General features: G+C 43.5%; 1 protein-coding gene across 4 annotated transcripts in view; it reads left to right on the top strand.

Moving 5' to 3' along the window:
• C2CD3 (C2 domain containing 3 centriole elongation regulator) overlaps positions 1-16,049 on the top strand; it is a 50,653-nt gene that overhangs the window by 32,258 nt on the left and 2,346 nt on the right. For 3 of the 4 annotated variants that reach the window (XR_009957340.1, XM_062567478.1, XM_062567476.1), the window contains exons 26-32: positions 612-676; positions 2,454-2,659; positions 3,708-3,808; positions 4,308-4,472; positions 5,439-5,656; positions 7,650-8,691; positions 9,349-9,451. Coding sequence is in view for 3 of the 4 variants with exons in the window: in XM_062567478.1 (XP_062423462.1) it covers positions 612-676; positions 2,454-2,659; positions 3,708-3,808; positions 4,308-4,472; positions 5,439-5,656; positions 7,650-8,691; positions 9,349-9,451 (1,900 nt within the window). In the remaining variant the exon portion in view is untranslated. The remainder of the gene's footprint in view (positions 1-611; positions 677-2,453; positions 2,660-3,707; positions 3,809-4,307; positions 4,473-5,438; positions 5,657-7,649; positions 8,692-9,348; positions 9,452-16,049) is intronic. The other variant, XM_062567477.1, reaches the window with a different exon arrangement.

Genomic DNA, 16,049 nt, shown 5'->3' with positions numbered 1-16,049 from the left:
ATTACAAAACATTTGCAAATACATACTAGTGACTGCCCAGGAGTGGGTTTTGCTGTCAGACTGCTGAGTTGGGTTTTTGGTTTTAGGGATTTTTATAATGCAAAGATAAAACTATTGAAAGATTCTAGCTGAAGTTTAAAAGCTTTTTCAGAGGTTGCTTATGCTTAGAGTCACATCTGAAATGCTTCAAGCAACCTAGAAGCTGTTCAGGGAAGGCATTTGACCTTTCAGTATTCAAAGAGGGTTTTATTTTTTTTCCACAGAAATCAGCATCAAATATTACAGCTTTCAGCCGTACCCCCACACCTTTGCTATCCCATACTTACCGAGTCATGAGATACACTTTCAATTTCTTTCCCACTTCGCATGATGGTTTTGATGCCCTAGCTTTTAAATCCACAACATAAGTGAGGAGAGGGAAGTACAAGCAAAAGCCAAAACCTTGTAAAGGTAACTGTGCTTTCAAGGAATCAGTGAATCTTTTTCCCCATGATTCAAGGAGGAAACTGGTTTGTCTGGATAAGTATAATGACTCTGAATCTTCAGAGGCATTTTACATTTCTTCTGTTTTTTCTACTTTGCATAGAAAAATATGATTTTGTTCCCAACAGATTGTCCAAAGAACTTCTCTTGGATCCCCAGCAAACCTTGGTCTTCAAAGTGTGGCATAAAGCAGGTAAAGTTTGTAGAGCAATATTGGGAGGAATGTCTTTTGGCATCACTTTCCATGGGTAAATTCAAACAAATTGGAGAATGGAATCGTAAAGACGTTTTTTGCGTTACATTAGAAGAGTGCTATAGCAAAGCACCCATTGATTTCCTGCCCTTCAGCATCCTTTTCCACATGAATCTTCTTGCAGGGTTTAGTTTGTTTGTATTCCACTAGTTCTTTTCATATTTAATTTGACAAGATTTTGGAGGTTGGATTTTCCTCACAAAAGGACATTGTTTACTGTATATTTTATGTGCTTTTTTTTGTCTCAGTAGTTGGTTGAAGTGTAGCCAGCAAAGTTTGAATTAAAGCAGTTCCAGTAACAGTGAAGATGTTGCATATTTTGCTTATTTTCTAGAGGCGGATGATAAAATACAGATGATTAAGGTAAAAATATTGTTTAGAAAAAGAATTTTTCTGAAGAAAGACTGACCATTTTTCCAACTGGACTTTTTATTGGTCTTTATTGCAATCAAATACTTCTGTAGTGTTGTGCATATATTTTAAGAATTATTTCTGTATCTGCTGTTAGCACTTACTGGAGCAGCTGAAGGCCTTACGTTTCAAACCTAACAACATATGTAAGCTTTTTGTATGCATTTTTACTATACCTCCTGTTTATTGTTAAATGATAAAGATAGTGATTAAATAATAAAGAATAGTTCAAAACGGTGCTTGCTGCTTTGTTGTTAGCCTTGCTCCTTCAATATTGATTGACACCAAGCAAGCATGTATTTAAAAATCTGTGTGGTTTGTTGTTGGGAAGAAAATCGTACTTCTTCGGTTCAAACTAGTAGTATGTGATATTTAAAATATTTTTTTTAATATATTAAGCTTAGCTGGCTAACTTTTTGCTTCAAAAATAAACTTAGCATATAGCTTAGCCTTTCTCTGTATTATACAGAGTATTGCATGTACAGACTGATTCTCCTGCCAGCCTCCCTACCTGCCTTGGTCTTTTATTGTCTCTGCAGAGGCATTTTTAGCTGAATGTAACTGCTACAGTAGCCCAAATAATGTCCTCCTCTTGGATAGGATTCTTTGTTCTGTACTTTAGATAAATCTGTTTCACAAGAATGCAACAGTATAATGACAAATCAGCATTTTTGAAAGTTTTGACAAAGTGACTAGATAAAGAACTTGCATTTCTGCAGTGAGAATAAAGCTCTGGCTGCAGAACATGCTTGCTGAGGTCCCCAAGTTGGCCTTCACATTCATTTTTTTTGTATCTCTAATTGTCTCATGTTTCTAGCCTATTTCTGAGCTGAATGTCTTTGCCTTTATTTAGGCTTTCTGATGATGTGTTGCATAGGGAATGTAACCTTCACCTGCTTTGTTACACCTGCAGCAAGGCCCTCCTTCCGCTGTGAATTGTTACCAGCAGAGGTGTTACAGTTATTAGCTGCAATAGCAACAGCCACTTTTGGCAGATATGTAGGGAGGGAGCTGATCTAATTGTTTGAAATGGTCCTTTTCCATCAAACATCATAGCTATCCTAATTTGAAGCCTGCTAGCAAATCAAAGTCTAGGTCTTACTCTCCATTTCTTAAACTTTATTTTTAGTCTTCCGTTGTTCTTTACCTAATGAGAGCTGGCAGCTTTTAACCCAACTTTGTAAGTTTTAGATGTCTTTCCCTGTGACGTATGGAGGTGTTTCAAGGGCTGACTTTTATCATTCCTGAAAATATTTCTTTTAAATGCAGTTTAAATTAATATGTGCTTTATATTCTTCTTCCCCAGAGACTGAGCGAGTAATAGGATTTGCATCTGTGGACCTCTCCCCTCTTCTCTCTGGCTTCCAGCTAGTGTGCGGGTGGTACAATATTACAGACTTCAGCGGACAGTGCCGAGGGCAGATCAAAGTAGCAGTTTCCCCTCTTCAAAGTATAACTAACCTCAAAGAAGAAAGACAGGCAAGGATCCGGACCCAGCCACCAAATTCTTCAGTACGTGCTTCAGTTTCTTCCCTGTGCAAATCTGACTAGATTCCTGATAATCATCGGTGATTCTGTAGGTTTTGGAAGCGATGCACAATAAGCATAGCAGCTTGGCAGCACTGTAACGCGTCAGCCTGAGTACCCATACCAGAAATGCTTAATTCCTTTTAAAGAATATTGCTTTATTTTTTCAATAGTAACTATAGACCAGCACTTCTGTTACAGTGTTCAATCAAACCTAGTTCATGTTCATCTCCAGCAGCTCTTATCGCTCTGTGGTGGCTTTGTTGGATCTCTTGGGGTGTGTTTTTGTTTTGTCTTTTTTAATTGCTAGTCAGGAGACTGTTCTGTGGTTTTGTACCTCTGGAGGCCTGGCATTGTTCTGTTTGCTGCTCTCTTTGGCAGCTGGTGCCAAAGCACGTTGTAAATTCAGCCTTTTTTGGTTAGAAAATTTCTGATTTCACAAAGGGCTTTAGCTTTCTGGAAGATTTGCCATTTCCTGTGTGCATTTTTCTTAGACTTTCCTGTTGTGCTGGGGTGTGACACACACATGTATTAATCCCTACGCCTTGCTTTCCCTCAGTTTACTCTTTCACAAGGGCACGGGGAGGGAAGCAACAACCCTTTCCATGCTACACATAACACATACTGTTACTGGAAGCAAAAAAAAAAAAAAAAAATTATCCTGTTGTCCCACATTTTGTAGGTTTTGTATGATTTTACATTATACTACTGTCAGTGTTTTTCTCTGCTGAGTTGTCAGGTTTCCCTTGTTTGGATGGCTGTTTTATATAGTAGGGCTGGGAACTGGAAAATGTAAATTAGAATGCAGCAGAGATTGGAAAACAGGCTTCATATTGATATTTGAATCTGCCCTTTAACAAATGTTTCTGAAATAAAAGTGTCCTTAAATGGTATTTTGGCTCAAATCTGGAAAATCCTTTGCAAATTTGAAGTTCTTTAGAAGTTTTTATTTGTTATCCCAGCAAGATCTTACTTTAATTCCTGTATTTTCTTACTGCGGCAGACTCATGTGCACTGTTCCTCTTTATTCTAGGTGAAGGTCAGCTTTGCAACACTTCCCAGCAATGCTACAAGTATTTCCAAGCAGACGTTGAAAACCTTGTCAAATGAAGTCAATGTTCCTCCCCGAGAGCGGTAAGGCAGCTGGTTGCTAGTCATCTTGTTCATTTTCAGGGCTCAAAAATCTATGCAGCTGAAGCCTATTGACTCTGCCTATCTGAAACCTAGTATTAAGTCATGGCCTGTTTATTTAGCATGTGTAGGATATAATACTTTTCCTCTGTGGGTCTTGAAAGCAGCTGGGCAAGACACTGTGAACCCTGGCAGTTTGCTGAGACCACAGGCCAGCAGCCGGTAGCACTCTTTTCTGCTCTGAAGAGCTGGCTTTGCAGCTCCCATTGCAGATCTCCTATCAGCAGCACTGTTAGCCAGCGTGGAGGTTGCCATTTGCTTTCTTTTAATGTAAATCTGGAACGTTCTATAAATGCCATTCTTTGTAACATTTGGATGAGCTAGTTTAATTCTTCAGTAACTTTTTAATGCATTTAAAGATTTGGGACATTCTCAATTGGCAGACTTTTCACTATTAGAGAATTTTGCTGTTGTCTGTTGTTAAATGTATGCCCGTTTCTAGCAGAATTAGTACCCCTGGGACACACACACCTCGTCATGAAGAACACATGCAGAATGTGCGCAGATTTCATGAATCCTTGCAGCAAGCAGAAGGGAACGTACACCGGGCAGCAAAGATGGACTCATCGTCACTGTCGTCACGGACTGCTCTTCTGTCTGCTCTCAGGTAAAGCAGAACCGTAGCCAAAAAGATGATGCAAGACTTAGATTTGCAAAGTAGAGCTTGAAACTGAAGAAAGCTTGCATCCGATTTGAAAGGAAATTAAGATTAAACTAATACAGTAAGTGATGAAGCAGCTGTCAAGCAGACATCAGTGTAATTTACAGCAGGATGAAATGAGAGTGTAGTAAGTGGAGGCTAAGGGGGCAACTCTGCATTAAGGCTGAGGTGCTCTGACTGTGCTGAGAGTCTCCATGGACTATAGTAACAATGCTTTCAAATTGAGGTTGAATGCGTCGTTTTATCCATCTGTGTTCAACTGCAAAACAACATGCACTGTTCAGACAATATTTTTTTGAGCTGATTTTCGCAGGTACAAGAACAAGCATTTTCATTGTGCACACAACAGGATCTCTTTCTTTTCTTTTTTGGTGTGTGTTTTGTTTGTTTGTTTTGTTTAACATGTCTTCCTATAAGCACTTCTGTTTTTCTGGCTAAATTCTAGGCTTAAAGATTGAAAGAGACTTTTGGGGTCATTCATTCTTTCCCCTGCTACCATAAGCAATACATATATCATACACTCCTTAGATCTTAGGAGGATAAAAATCCTCATATTTTTATGAAGCTCAGTCATGAAGTCAGCTAACATCCTTGCTTTTATAACTTGTGTTGGAAGGTTATTTCAGAATCCATCTTACTTTGATTCAGTGTGCTTAAAACTTTCTCTCTCTCTCTTTTTTTTTTTTTTAACTCCCAGTATAAATTTATTCATAGCTGTTTCAGCATTTGTTCTTGAGCTACTGTTGAACTTTTGCTTAGACAGAGCAACTTCAATATTGGTTCTACTTCTGTTGTACTTGTCAACAACATGCAGATATATGAACAGAAGATTAAGGGTTATTATTGAAAAGTAGATCAGTAGGTAACAATCTGCTATCTATTTTTTTTCTTCCAATTTCTTACTGTTTACAGGAAAAACTTGAATGAGCTGGATGAGGTTCAAAAATACTTCAACCAGAAGCTGACCAGGTCTTTTCCTGACTTCAGTTATGGTAATACATCCAAATCAAGTTGTGAAGAGCAGGAGGGTGATCACCAAGGCTTGATGAGCAGAGCCGTGGATCCCAATGGGTGTCATCTTTTGGAAAAATCTAGTCAGTTGGTGTCTCAGGTCAGCAGCCTAATCAATGGTAAGTCGCCACTTGACTTGGAATTCCTTGCCAAAATCTCCCTTTAAAGGTCTTCAGATTTCTCACATAATAAAAGCCAATCTCTGGTGTTGATAATGGGTGTGTTTTGGTCCATTGAGAGAATGCTTTGGGGAGATTTTCAGACTCCAGTCAGTAAGAGTAGTGTTGAATGAAACACTGGGAAGGTAGATTAGATGGGAGTTGGGGACATTTTAAGACAGCCTAAATACTCTTTAAATCTCTATGTCTGTTCTGTAGAAGGAAGGACTCACTGAAAAGCAATCCACAAAATGCTGCTGAGTTGACTCTGTAGTTCTTTGCTAATAGGAATTGGCTGATGCATAGTTTCAGGTGAAATTTATGCCCAAGATGGGCTAGCTAAAGTAAGGCTCTTTTAGGGCAGGTAAGACAAAGTTTGTTCTTAGTAACCAGCTTCTTTTCCATCATTCACATTCTATGCATAGCTTCTTTTAGAGGCATCAGTGCAGCGAATGTTCCCTGTCAACAGCGCTGTTGGCCGCGGAATGACGCTCTTAAGGAAGATGTATGTAGGACAAACCAGTGAAGAAAATCTCTTGCATACCTTGTTTTCAGACCTACGGTTTTTCACTCTGCCTGGCCTTTAACCTCTCCATTATAACTGCTCTTTGTCAACACTGGTCTGCTTATTGCTTGCAGTTAATTTTGTCCTAGTTTAATTGGTCGTGCCACTGTGATCTCGTATCAGAGAGACACTGTGAGTAGCGAAGCGGTTAGGAAATCAAATCCATGCTAGTGCTTTTAAAATAATGTATCAGGGAGAGAAGAAGCTGTGGCTTGGACTGCTGACAGTTGTAAAGTTGCTCTCTGATGTTTTTACCTCTGGCTACCTACAGGGAAGCAGCACTTCCAAGAGATGAAGTTGAAGGGCACATTTCTGTTATGCCAGAACCTGCTATTTTTGTATATCACTAGCTTAATCTTGTCATTTTTCTTCTCTAGCCTTTGCTCTTTTTGTTCCCCTTATCATCTCTATCAATTGTTTAATCGTTTTTACTTGCTTCTTCACATACTCTCCTTTATAATCTGTCTCAACCTCTTTTTTCTCTTTTTTTTGAAATGTCCTCCACTCTCGCATTACCTTATAGCAAGATTTTTTCACTTGCCTCAGAGTAGCAGTAGTTTGACATTTCATCTCGAACTAGTCAGCTGATTTCTCTAAGAATGCAAGAAATGTTAGATAGAAACTGAAAATAGGTGATCATGACTTTTTAAATAAATTGTAAAATGCCCAGAGATATTCAGGATTGCACAGATGCTGTTAATGCTTAAGCTCCTAGTTCATTCAGCCTTTTTCATAACCTGTGTTAGAAGCACAGGCAGTTCTTTATTTTCATTATTTATAGTTCATTTCATTCTTTTTAATTTTACCATAACAACCATAACATAATTGTCTGTCATTTGATTTAAATTGGTAAATTGAACTGAAAGGCAGAGATTACCGGTAGCAACTATGTGTTCTGGACTCCAACATAAAGCTGAGGAAGCTATAAGTAGAAAAGGTTGTTAGATTAGATTATAAATCTTTCCTGTCTGGATTATTCCTCTCTCTTTCCCTTGTGGTCTAAACTATCCAAACTGTTTATAGCCATTCCAAGCAATAGATATTTTTTCCATTTGCTTTAGATGACTTCCCACTAAGTACTCAGTGTATCAGAATATCTTTGCTGTTCAATGTTTTTCTTGATGTTCATCTCAGTATTTCTAGTTATTTCCTAATTATTTCATCCTGGACATTTCCTCCTCCTTTTTTTTTTTCCCTTTAGCATTTCTGTTGTCTTCCTGCCTTTGTAAACTGTAATGTGGTCACATCAGCTGACTGTTCGGCAAAACTGTACATTTTTAACTCTTAATCATTTTTGCTTATCTGATCTTTTGCGAAAAGCACAAATATATCAGATAAAAGGTGAATTGTCACCTCCTACATTTACTGATGCTGTTTTCTATTAACCAGACTTACAGACTATAACTAAAAATACAAAAGAATCTTCTAATGTGCATCACGACTACAGCAGAAACCTAGGTGCTACACATGTACCCAGGCAAAAAGATGAAGAAGCCAGAAATGAAGAATATCGAATTCGACTTGAGTTGCAATCACCCAGTGTTTGCAGTGATGTGCAGCAGCCGTACTCTTTGGGGAGATGCAGGTTTGAAAGAGAGATGTTGCATGAATTTCTAGACCAAGCCGTCCCTGAAGACGAGCATCCTTTGGCAACGGACCGTATCCAGGAAGATGAAGGCGCTTTTGCCATCCGTTCACACAGTGAAGACGAGTATGAAGAAGACGTCATAGAACCACGAACTCTTAATGAAATAACAACCATAACGGACAAAACTAGTCCCTGGTCCAGTGTGATATCCGAAGTGGAGCCGAGTGCTGATCAACAGTCCATAGACCTGAGGCCTGACGATCAGCACTTGGTGAATATAGATTGTTTGCGAAAAGGAACCAGCAGACGGAGCAGCACGTTGTCCAGCATACCACAGAGTGACAACGAGAGCATACTCACCACTCTTACACCATGCATTAGCCCCCGTGCAGAAGAGAGCAGTGCTTGGGCAGTAACAGATGGCTTTAACAGCTTGAGTAGTGGCACAGAAATGACTAAGAAGGAGTTTCAACCTGCTCGTTTGTCAGAAGAGCACCAGACAGCTGATGGCCCAGTAGAAAATGAGAATTGTGATTGTGATAGAATATTTGAAACTAAACAAATGGAGCAAAATGAAGAATTTTATGAAGCCTCCAAAGAGGTATTGAGGTTTCCAGGAGACATTGCTTTGACCAATTCAAAAACTACAGAGAGCCAGAAGGAAAACAGTGAGGATTTAGATGAAGATCATCGAGGTGAGGAAGAAAGTGGTTCTGACGAAATACCTGTGATGCCTGTATCTGCCCAAGCAGGCTCTGAAGGAAGCAGTGGAAGCTTTTCTGATGAGAGTCACGAAGACCCACTAGAAGAGTCAGAAAAATCTGTGAAATCAAAAATCATTTTGTATCCTTTTTTCCTAAGCATGCATTGCAATCAAGGAGAGCATCTTTTTTCTTGGTTAGTACCTCACTGGCCTCAGGAAAGAGAAATTCATTGTGTGAAACTCTTCCCTGTGAAATGAGTTTAGAATTGATGTCCCAAGAAAGTACAAGAAAAGCCTGTTATATTGTATTTCACAGAAAATGTAGTGCTGAGCTCCCTCTCATTTATAGCCAGTATTTCCTATCGTGTGTGAGAGTTACTTCATTTTGAATAATTTCAACATGTTTTCTTACATTTTTTCCCTGTTGGCAGCACCATTGAAGCTTCTAGGTTTCTTCTGTATTAAAACGTAATTTATTTTATATTTTAAATACATTCCCACATTCCTTGCATGGATCCCGAATCTACAGTTTCACCGAGTTGTGCTAGAATTCTTGCAGGATGAAGCACTCTACGAGTATGTGAGGTGGTTACTTTAAAGCAAGTCCTGTGCTCTGTGAAGCCAGGTAGTGGAACCAAGTGTACAAAATGATAAATTATTGATGAAAATGAGATTATCAGACACCATTTGGGACCCGTTAAAAACTGTTATGGTGAGGCTTATTTGAGATCACAGCTCCCGGGAGGCTTTCTATAACTACACACTGCCAGTGGTTGATTCTTAACAGCTCTGCTCAGATCTGATCCTGTTGTTCTTCCCAACTTTTTCCTTCCACCCCAGCAGATGGAAGCCTCCATGCGAATGCTCAGCGCTTCTTCTCAGCCTCCCACAGCTCTGAAGGTAACTATGGGACGTCCTTTCCTTTCCTTTCCTTTCCTACCCGTGCTCAACGGCGCCCGCGTGTTAACGCACGGTGGCTTCCAGCTCGAGTCGGGGAGAATCTTTTTCACATCTCTTCTCACAGGCAGAATCGTTTTCAGCCTTTGTGGCTGCGTTGTCCGTGGTATTTATGCACTTGTATTAGCTGCTGCGTTTGTGCTTGCAGTCAGTGGATATTGCTCTTCTCCTCCACCAGGGTCAGCAGAAGTGGCAGGTGCTGAGCGCTTCCTTGTGCTACACCCGGAGATTATGTGCCCCATTTTGAACACACAGGCTGGGAAAATGCAGCTTGTACTTGTGACTCCAATTTATACCTCTTACATCAGGATGAAATGAGGGAGTTTGCAGTAGAGAGCCTGTCCTCGAGGGGAGTCGAATAATCGTTCTTCAGTGGAGCAAGAGGGAGTAGTGGAATAGGTGGAGTGGATTTTAGATAGATAGGAAGGCTGTTGAGAGCTTTTGTGGTTTCATCGGTGTTTTTACGTGCATAAGCATTTGCTTACTACAAGGGGGTAAAGATTAATTTATTTCCGGAAAGATCCTGACTTGGTCATTTTGAGGTCTCTTACTCTCTTAAAGCAGAGGTTTGCAGGGGCTGTTGGTGTCGTTCTCAGTACTGCAGCAGCTGGGCTATCTGTTTACTGCTCCCAGTAAAGGGAATATATTGGTTCCTCTCCCTCTGACCTACGCAACAAACGCTACGAGGAACATTTATGTAATCGGAAACAACTTGCTTGATTAAACAGTACAAAACCAGGCAGGATCTAATAGCTCTGAAGTAACGGAGACTACGAGCAGTTAATAAACGTGTTTACAGTTCAGGTAGAATGCCTGATTTTTTTCCCTGGTTTTGTGTTTGTAAAAATGGAATTTTTCTACTTTATTTTTCTCTTAAGCCCTTGAAAATGATTAGTGATTGCATACCCTTTAGTTAGTTTTTCCAGTCCTAAACTTAATGAAGGAGCTGTGTTGTTGCAAGCTGTTTTGCTGTCAGCTGAGCATTCTTCACCAGAGCACTCGTACCTGATTACAAGTCAAGGTTTCTGTCAGAGGAGTCTTGGGAGAATATTAGCAAGGCAATATTTGGATGTAGCTGACCTTAAACTAGATTAATTCCAGGATCAGATACTGCTATTTTTTTTGCAATAGCACTTGTGGGTGTCTGTTGAGAAGGGCTCCGTTGTGCCCGGGGTTATGCAGGCAGCATCAAATACCAAACGTGAAGAGCAAGAAGTTTTTCACTTTCGCCGGTAAGTAAACTGCAGCTCCTGCAGTGTGTTTTCTGATGTTTTTATTCTTTATTGGCACGAAGAGCATCAGTTTCTAAATCTGGGTTTGTTTGGTTTCAGTTCAGCTTGCTTCAGACATGTTGAGCCTGAGAGCAAGGCTGAAATCCGAGCTTCAGGGCTGTTTTCATCCACAGATCAGCAGTCACCTTTCACTTACATGGCAGCTGGCGAATCCCTAGTGTTCCTGCCACCACCTCCTCTCTGGTGGTGCTTTCCCTGCTTTTCCCACCTACCTACCCAAAATGATGAAGCAGTTTCCCATTCTCGAAATGTGAAACTTCCCTGCTCCATACTTGTCACCTGCTGTCCCCTCCGGTCCAGCAGCCTGGGATCCACCTCTGCCACTTCCAAGTTCAGCAAGCAGCCGTGAGCTTTCTTCCGCTCTGCCCTTTTTCTGACTGCTCCTGGTATAACCCAGGGATAATGATCCAAATTCATGGCTCATCTGAACAGTGCAAATATTATTTCTGACTTTTGCCGCCTCCTTTGCCTCTTCTGCATTCGTAGATTCCATATTCTTTTATATACTACTGCTGATTTGGGGGGGCAAAAATATAATCTCTCCAGATGTGTGGTGTAGCACAGAGGGCACTGCAACATTGATTCCAGTTAGATTTTGGAATAAGCCTGTGCTAGAGTAAAAACACTGTGATTCCAAAATGGGATGCTAGCTAGGAAGCACAAATTAAGGCTCCCTCCCTTTCAGAGTTGGCTCAGTCTACTGATATGGCACTGTTTTGGAAAAAAAGAGATACTTTAAAAACTTGAGAATTACACTTTTCATTAACTTCTTTTCCCCTCTCACCTGTAAGAGTAGTTTGAAGGATACGGAACTTGCATTGAAACCAATCTTACTTAGAATAAATATATTTTTAGTTCTTATTTCACATAGATTTACCTTCAGTGCAAATTAGAAATCGCACTTTTATAATGTAACACAGGTGTGGGCAGGCTCAAATAACAGTTCTTTTTAATCTGCTCTAAAAACGCAGCTGGCTAGCAGCCGTGCAAGCAGCCTTGCTTGCTTACAAGCAATGTTTGTTCTGATCTGCTCCTATTTCAACTGCGGCCACTAAAGCCATTAACTTGTGTCGTCTTTTTCCTTACTCAAGTTACCTGGAAAACAGAGCTAAGACTTCAAATCCGTCCCATTAACCAGTGCTATAGAAATGCTGCAGTGCTTTTTCACTGCCGTGAACGATCAGAGAAAGAAGAAAAGGTTTCCGTGTCGCTCGCGTCCCTGTGCAGATACTGTATGTGGTCTGGGATTTGATTAAAACCTTTTACTGTGCAGAAGGCAGGAGCAGGCACCCGGTCACGCCGGTGGGTAGGCTGGAGTCTCTTAACACAGCTCTGCTCTCGTTTATCAGCGCGCGAACAGAACCGGCTGCCAAACAAACCTGCTGCGCCCCGAGGCCGAAACACCCTTTGCCTCGCGGGCTGCTGCCCTGTTTCTTTGCCCGTGAGATCAGCGGACCCCCAAGACTTACAAAACGCTAATAAACCCGTTTGCTCTGCTTGAATCCCAGGCCCGCAGCATTTATGTTATCCTGGGCCGGTTCAAGCGTGCTCTGGAAACGGCGCGGCACGTTAAAGTTGTGACTGGTGCAGGAATGAGCTCCTGCAGCGAAACAGCGTCTCAAAGAGGGCAGCGCTGAGGCCGGGGTGGCTCGCTAAGTGCCGCGTGCGCAAGGTGTTCGCATGTTTCAAAGGAAAAAATAGCTTTATATAGAGGAGAGTTTAAGCGTAGCTCTTTCCTTCCTCATTTTCCCCAAAATGTCGGTGGAGTTAAACCTGCAAGTGTAACTTCGTAAGGTTTCTGGTCAGGTGTGAGAGCCGGGAACGTTAACTGCTTTTCATTTTTATTTTTTGTTTGGATTCACGCCTGCAGTTGCAGACTAGCGATGCGAACAGCTGCCGAGCCTTTCTTACGGCTGGAAGTTTGCTTTGCGGAGGGTCCTCAGGACAGATACGTGCATCTGAACACATCTGAGCTCCTGCAGATGGACACGGTGCTCTATGAAAAACAGTCTTTTAGCTACTCCTATCTGAAATCGCGTGTAGGTGGCCTGTTTTACAGGCATACTTAGTTTATTTGCAGTCAGGAGCTATCTGTGGGCTTGGTGTCATCCAATAGCAGCAGACAGCCCACGTGTCAGCTCTGACGGGCTTCCAGCCCCTCTGCCTCCTGAATTATTTAGGATCCACTTCATGTATTTTTGTTCGTTTTGTGTCTCCCACAGTCTCTTCTTGCAAAAGCAGAGTCGGAAGACCTGAGTTTTTAGAAGAAAAGCATTTAAAGAACAAAGGAGAAAATCTCACTTGCTTTCTCCTTTGCAGACGCTTTTTAGAGTTCTCGCAGTCAGGGTAAGATTTGGACAGCTGATTTGGGTCACTGGGTGACACAGGGGGAAAGAAAGAAAAAAAAAATCCAAAGTCCTTTCGTTTCTGTAGAAATACCCAGCCGTGGTGCTGCCAATCTCTGTGACAGCTGGCAGGTCCGGGCATCTCGGTTTCCTTGGCCCCCACAGTGCGTTAGCCTCTCTGCCGAGCGGCAGGACCGGCTGCTGCCGCCGCTGAAACGCTCTGCGAACGTGCCGTGGGATCGGCGAAAGCCGTTCGTATTTATTCCGTGCACACGAAACGTGAGTGGCTGCGTCTCAGCTGCGCGCCGAAACGCTGCGTAGGGCGCAAATGCCCGTACGAGGGGGAGTTCGTAGCCAGCTTTTGAGAAGGCGGATGCTGTACAGTCAAGGGCGTTTATTGTCAGCGATAAAATCTAAAACGTAGCGGCGGGGCGCATCGGCGAAAGCGTTCCCCGGGCTGCAGCATCGCAGACACCTGCGCGCTCTTCTCCTCGCGGCAAAGCTCGGAAACGCGGTTGTGCCGGTACCCGGATAGGGTCGCTTGGATAACCTCGGGAGGACAGATGTAACCCTGCTTCCGCTGCAGTACCGCAGTTAGTTCCCACAAGAGCTTTGCGTGCGCGCTGCCGTGCAAGCGGTCGTTCTAGATACGCTGATCCTCGCAGCCTCCTCCAGGGTCGAATAAGGCGCTTGTCCGAGCACGAGCGTCACCATCGCGGCTCGCCCGAAGAACGGAGAGTTGTCGGGGTACGTGGAAGCGCGGAGAAGCGGCACGGGAGTCGTCCGGCTGCAGTCCCGCTAGGGGACTGGATTTGAGAGCCGGGATTTCCTTGTATTTTATTTAAGGCTGCAAACCTTCCCGAGCCGAGGGACAAGGCGCTCTGTGCAAATTCTTTGCAAATGGGTAAAACCAGTTTTCAGAAGAAAATGCTGCTTAATGCGCAGTGTATGGAGGTCAGAGCCGGCACGGAGCCAGCTGAGCTGGTTGCTGGTCCCTCCTCCAGCCGGTACTAATGTTTCAGCTGTTTTGGGAACAACTGACTCAGAAAAGGGTGTGGGAAGGATAAGCTGCTGAGCTGGGCTTCTCTGAGCAACCCTGAGCAGCGTGCGCTGCCTGGGGGAGGCTGGCTGGCTGGCTGGCCGTTACGCACGTATCTCTACCCTCTTTTTTTATTATTATTTTTAAAGCTTTTAATGTACCAAGTCTGCACTTAATCTCTCTCAACTTCTTACGTTTTGATTAAGGAAAATCTTTCAAAGCAGCATTAAGAAGGACAAAAAACAAAACAAGGATTCTGTTAAGTATAAACGTACGTTTTCGGTATCGTAAAAGCTGACGCTATTTTACAGTGTTAGAGGCCCTAGCAGTTCTCCCGGATGCAGTCTGGAGTCCTTTGCGGCGCTGCTGGTATAACTTACACAAAGTATCGAACTTGGAGGTGATATTCAGGGTACGGGAAATTACAGTTCCCTTGTTGTGAGCCTTTTCTGCGTGGTTTGCCATCAAAAACGGGTGAGCGGTTCCCGTCCTCGTCGCCACCTTTATTAACCAAGCAGCCGGCAACCGAAACGGTCATCTCTGCGGGCGCGGAGCCAGCTGCCTCCCAAGCCGGCTTGTGCGGGAAGCACGTAGGCACCGGCTTTGGGGAAATCTCGCCCTGGGGTTTTTAGCCTCTCTTGGTCTCGTCTCTATGCAGAAATTATGATTGATGTTTAGCTAGAATTGGTTTCTTACAGCAACAGCATGAAGCAATAGCAGGTCTGTATTGGGCAAAAAATTGTGTAGCAAACAAGCAAACCCAGGACTTATACGTGGTTTGGGTTTTTTTTTTTTCCTTTTTTTTGACTGTCTGTTTCCACGTAAGGTTCTTCAACAACACTGCTGCCCGAGCGCTGATATTTATTGCGCTCTTTGGCCGAGTCTGTAAAGCGCAGGTAACGAAACACGAGAAATCTCCGAGAAGGACGTCGATCCTCGTGCTGCTCGTCGTGGAAGAGAGCCGGTCGCCTTAGGAGACCTTCCCACCGAGCCCGGCCGAGCCGGGGACGCGGCCCAGCGATGCCGGCGAAGGGCCGGCCTCGGGGATCCGCTTTCGGGCTAAACAGCCGCTCTCCAGGGGCCGTTCCCAGCCCGGCACTTGAGCTGCGCTGTTCTGGGAACAGCGCTGCTTCCTGCAGGCTCTCGGCCGGGGCGGGGGGATTGAAGCTCGGTGGCTTTCCAGGGAGTTAGTTTATTTTTTCCATTTCCTTTAACTTTAGGGAAAAAGTACTTTTTGCTTCCATTAATTTGTTTGCTCACTCACAGAGCAGCAGGGAAGTGAAGAGCATAAACTAGGCATCAGTGGCGGGGTCCCGTCAGGAGACACCTGCACTCACGGGCGCTGCGTGGGCTCCTGCTGTTCCCTGGAGTTCCCGGCTGAAAGGTTGAACGAAGGGGTTATCCGAAAGCATCTCTGGCTTAATACGTCAGGCTTTTACCTAAGGGGAAACGCGAGTAATAATTCAGAGGGCCAGAGGCAGGTGTAATTCCAGTGGTTCAGTGCACGGAGACCTTGGCTCAGGGAAGACCTCAGCCCATGGAGAAGACGTTCATGGACCTGGGAGATGGCCGTGCAGTGCCAGTTGCGTGGCCTGGGCTCCTTCCTGGTTCTGGACTTCGGCTCTTGCTTTCCACAACGCGGAGGAGGAGGAAGAGCGTTGCAGAGGCGACCGCGTGTTGGCCAGGCAGTATTTCATCATCGTGGGTTTTTTTTTCCAAGGAAATCCTTTCTAGGGGTTAGGAAACGGTCGTCTCCAGGGCGGACGTTTGCATCCGAAACGCCGGCTGAGCTGCCAGGGAGAGGCAGCGCGTTGCCGCACGGGGGGAAAGGGGAGCTCTGCAGCGGAGGTGCCCTGGTAGCCGAA

The sequence above is a fragment of the Rhea pennata genome, chromosome 1 (assembly GCF_028389875.1).
Source record: "Rhea pennata isolate bPtePen1 chromosome 1, bPtePen1.pri, whole genome shotgun sequence".
Lineage (NCBI taxonomy): Eukaryota > Metazoa > Chordata > Aves > Rheiformes > Rheidae > Rhea > Rhea pennata.
This window is presented reverse-complemented; position numbering and strand designations above follow the sequence as displayed.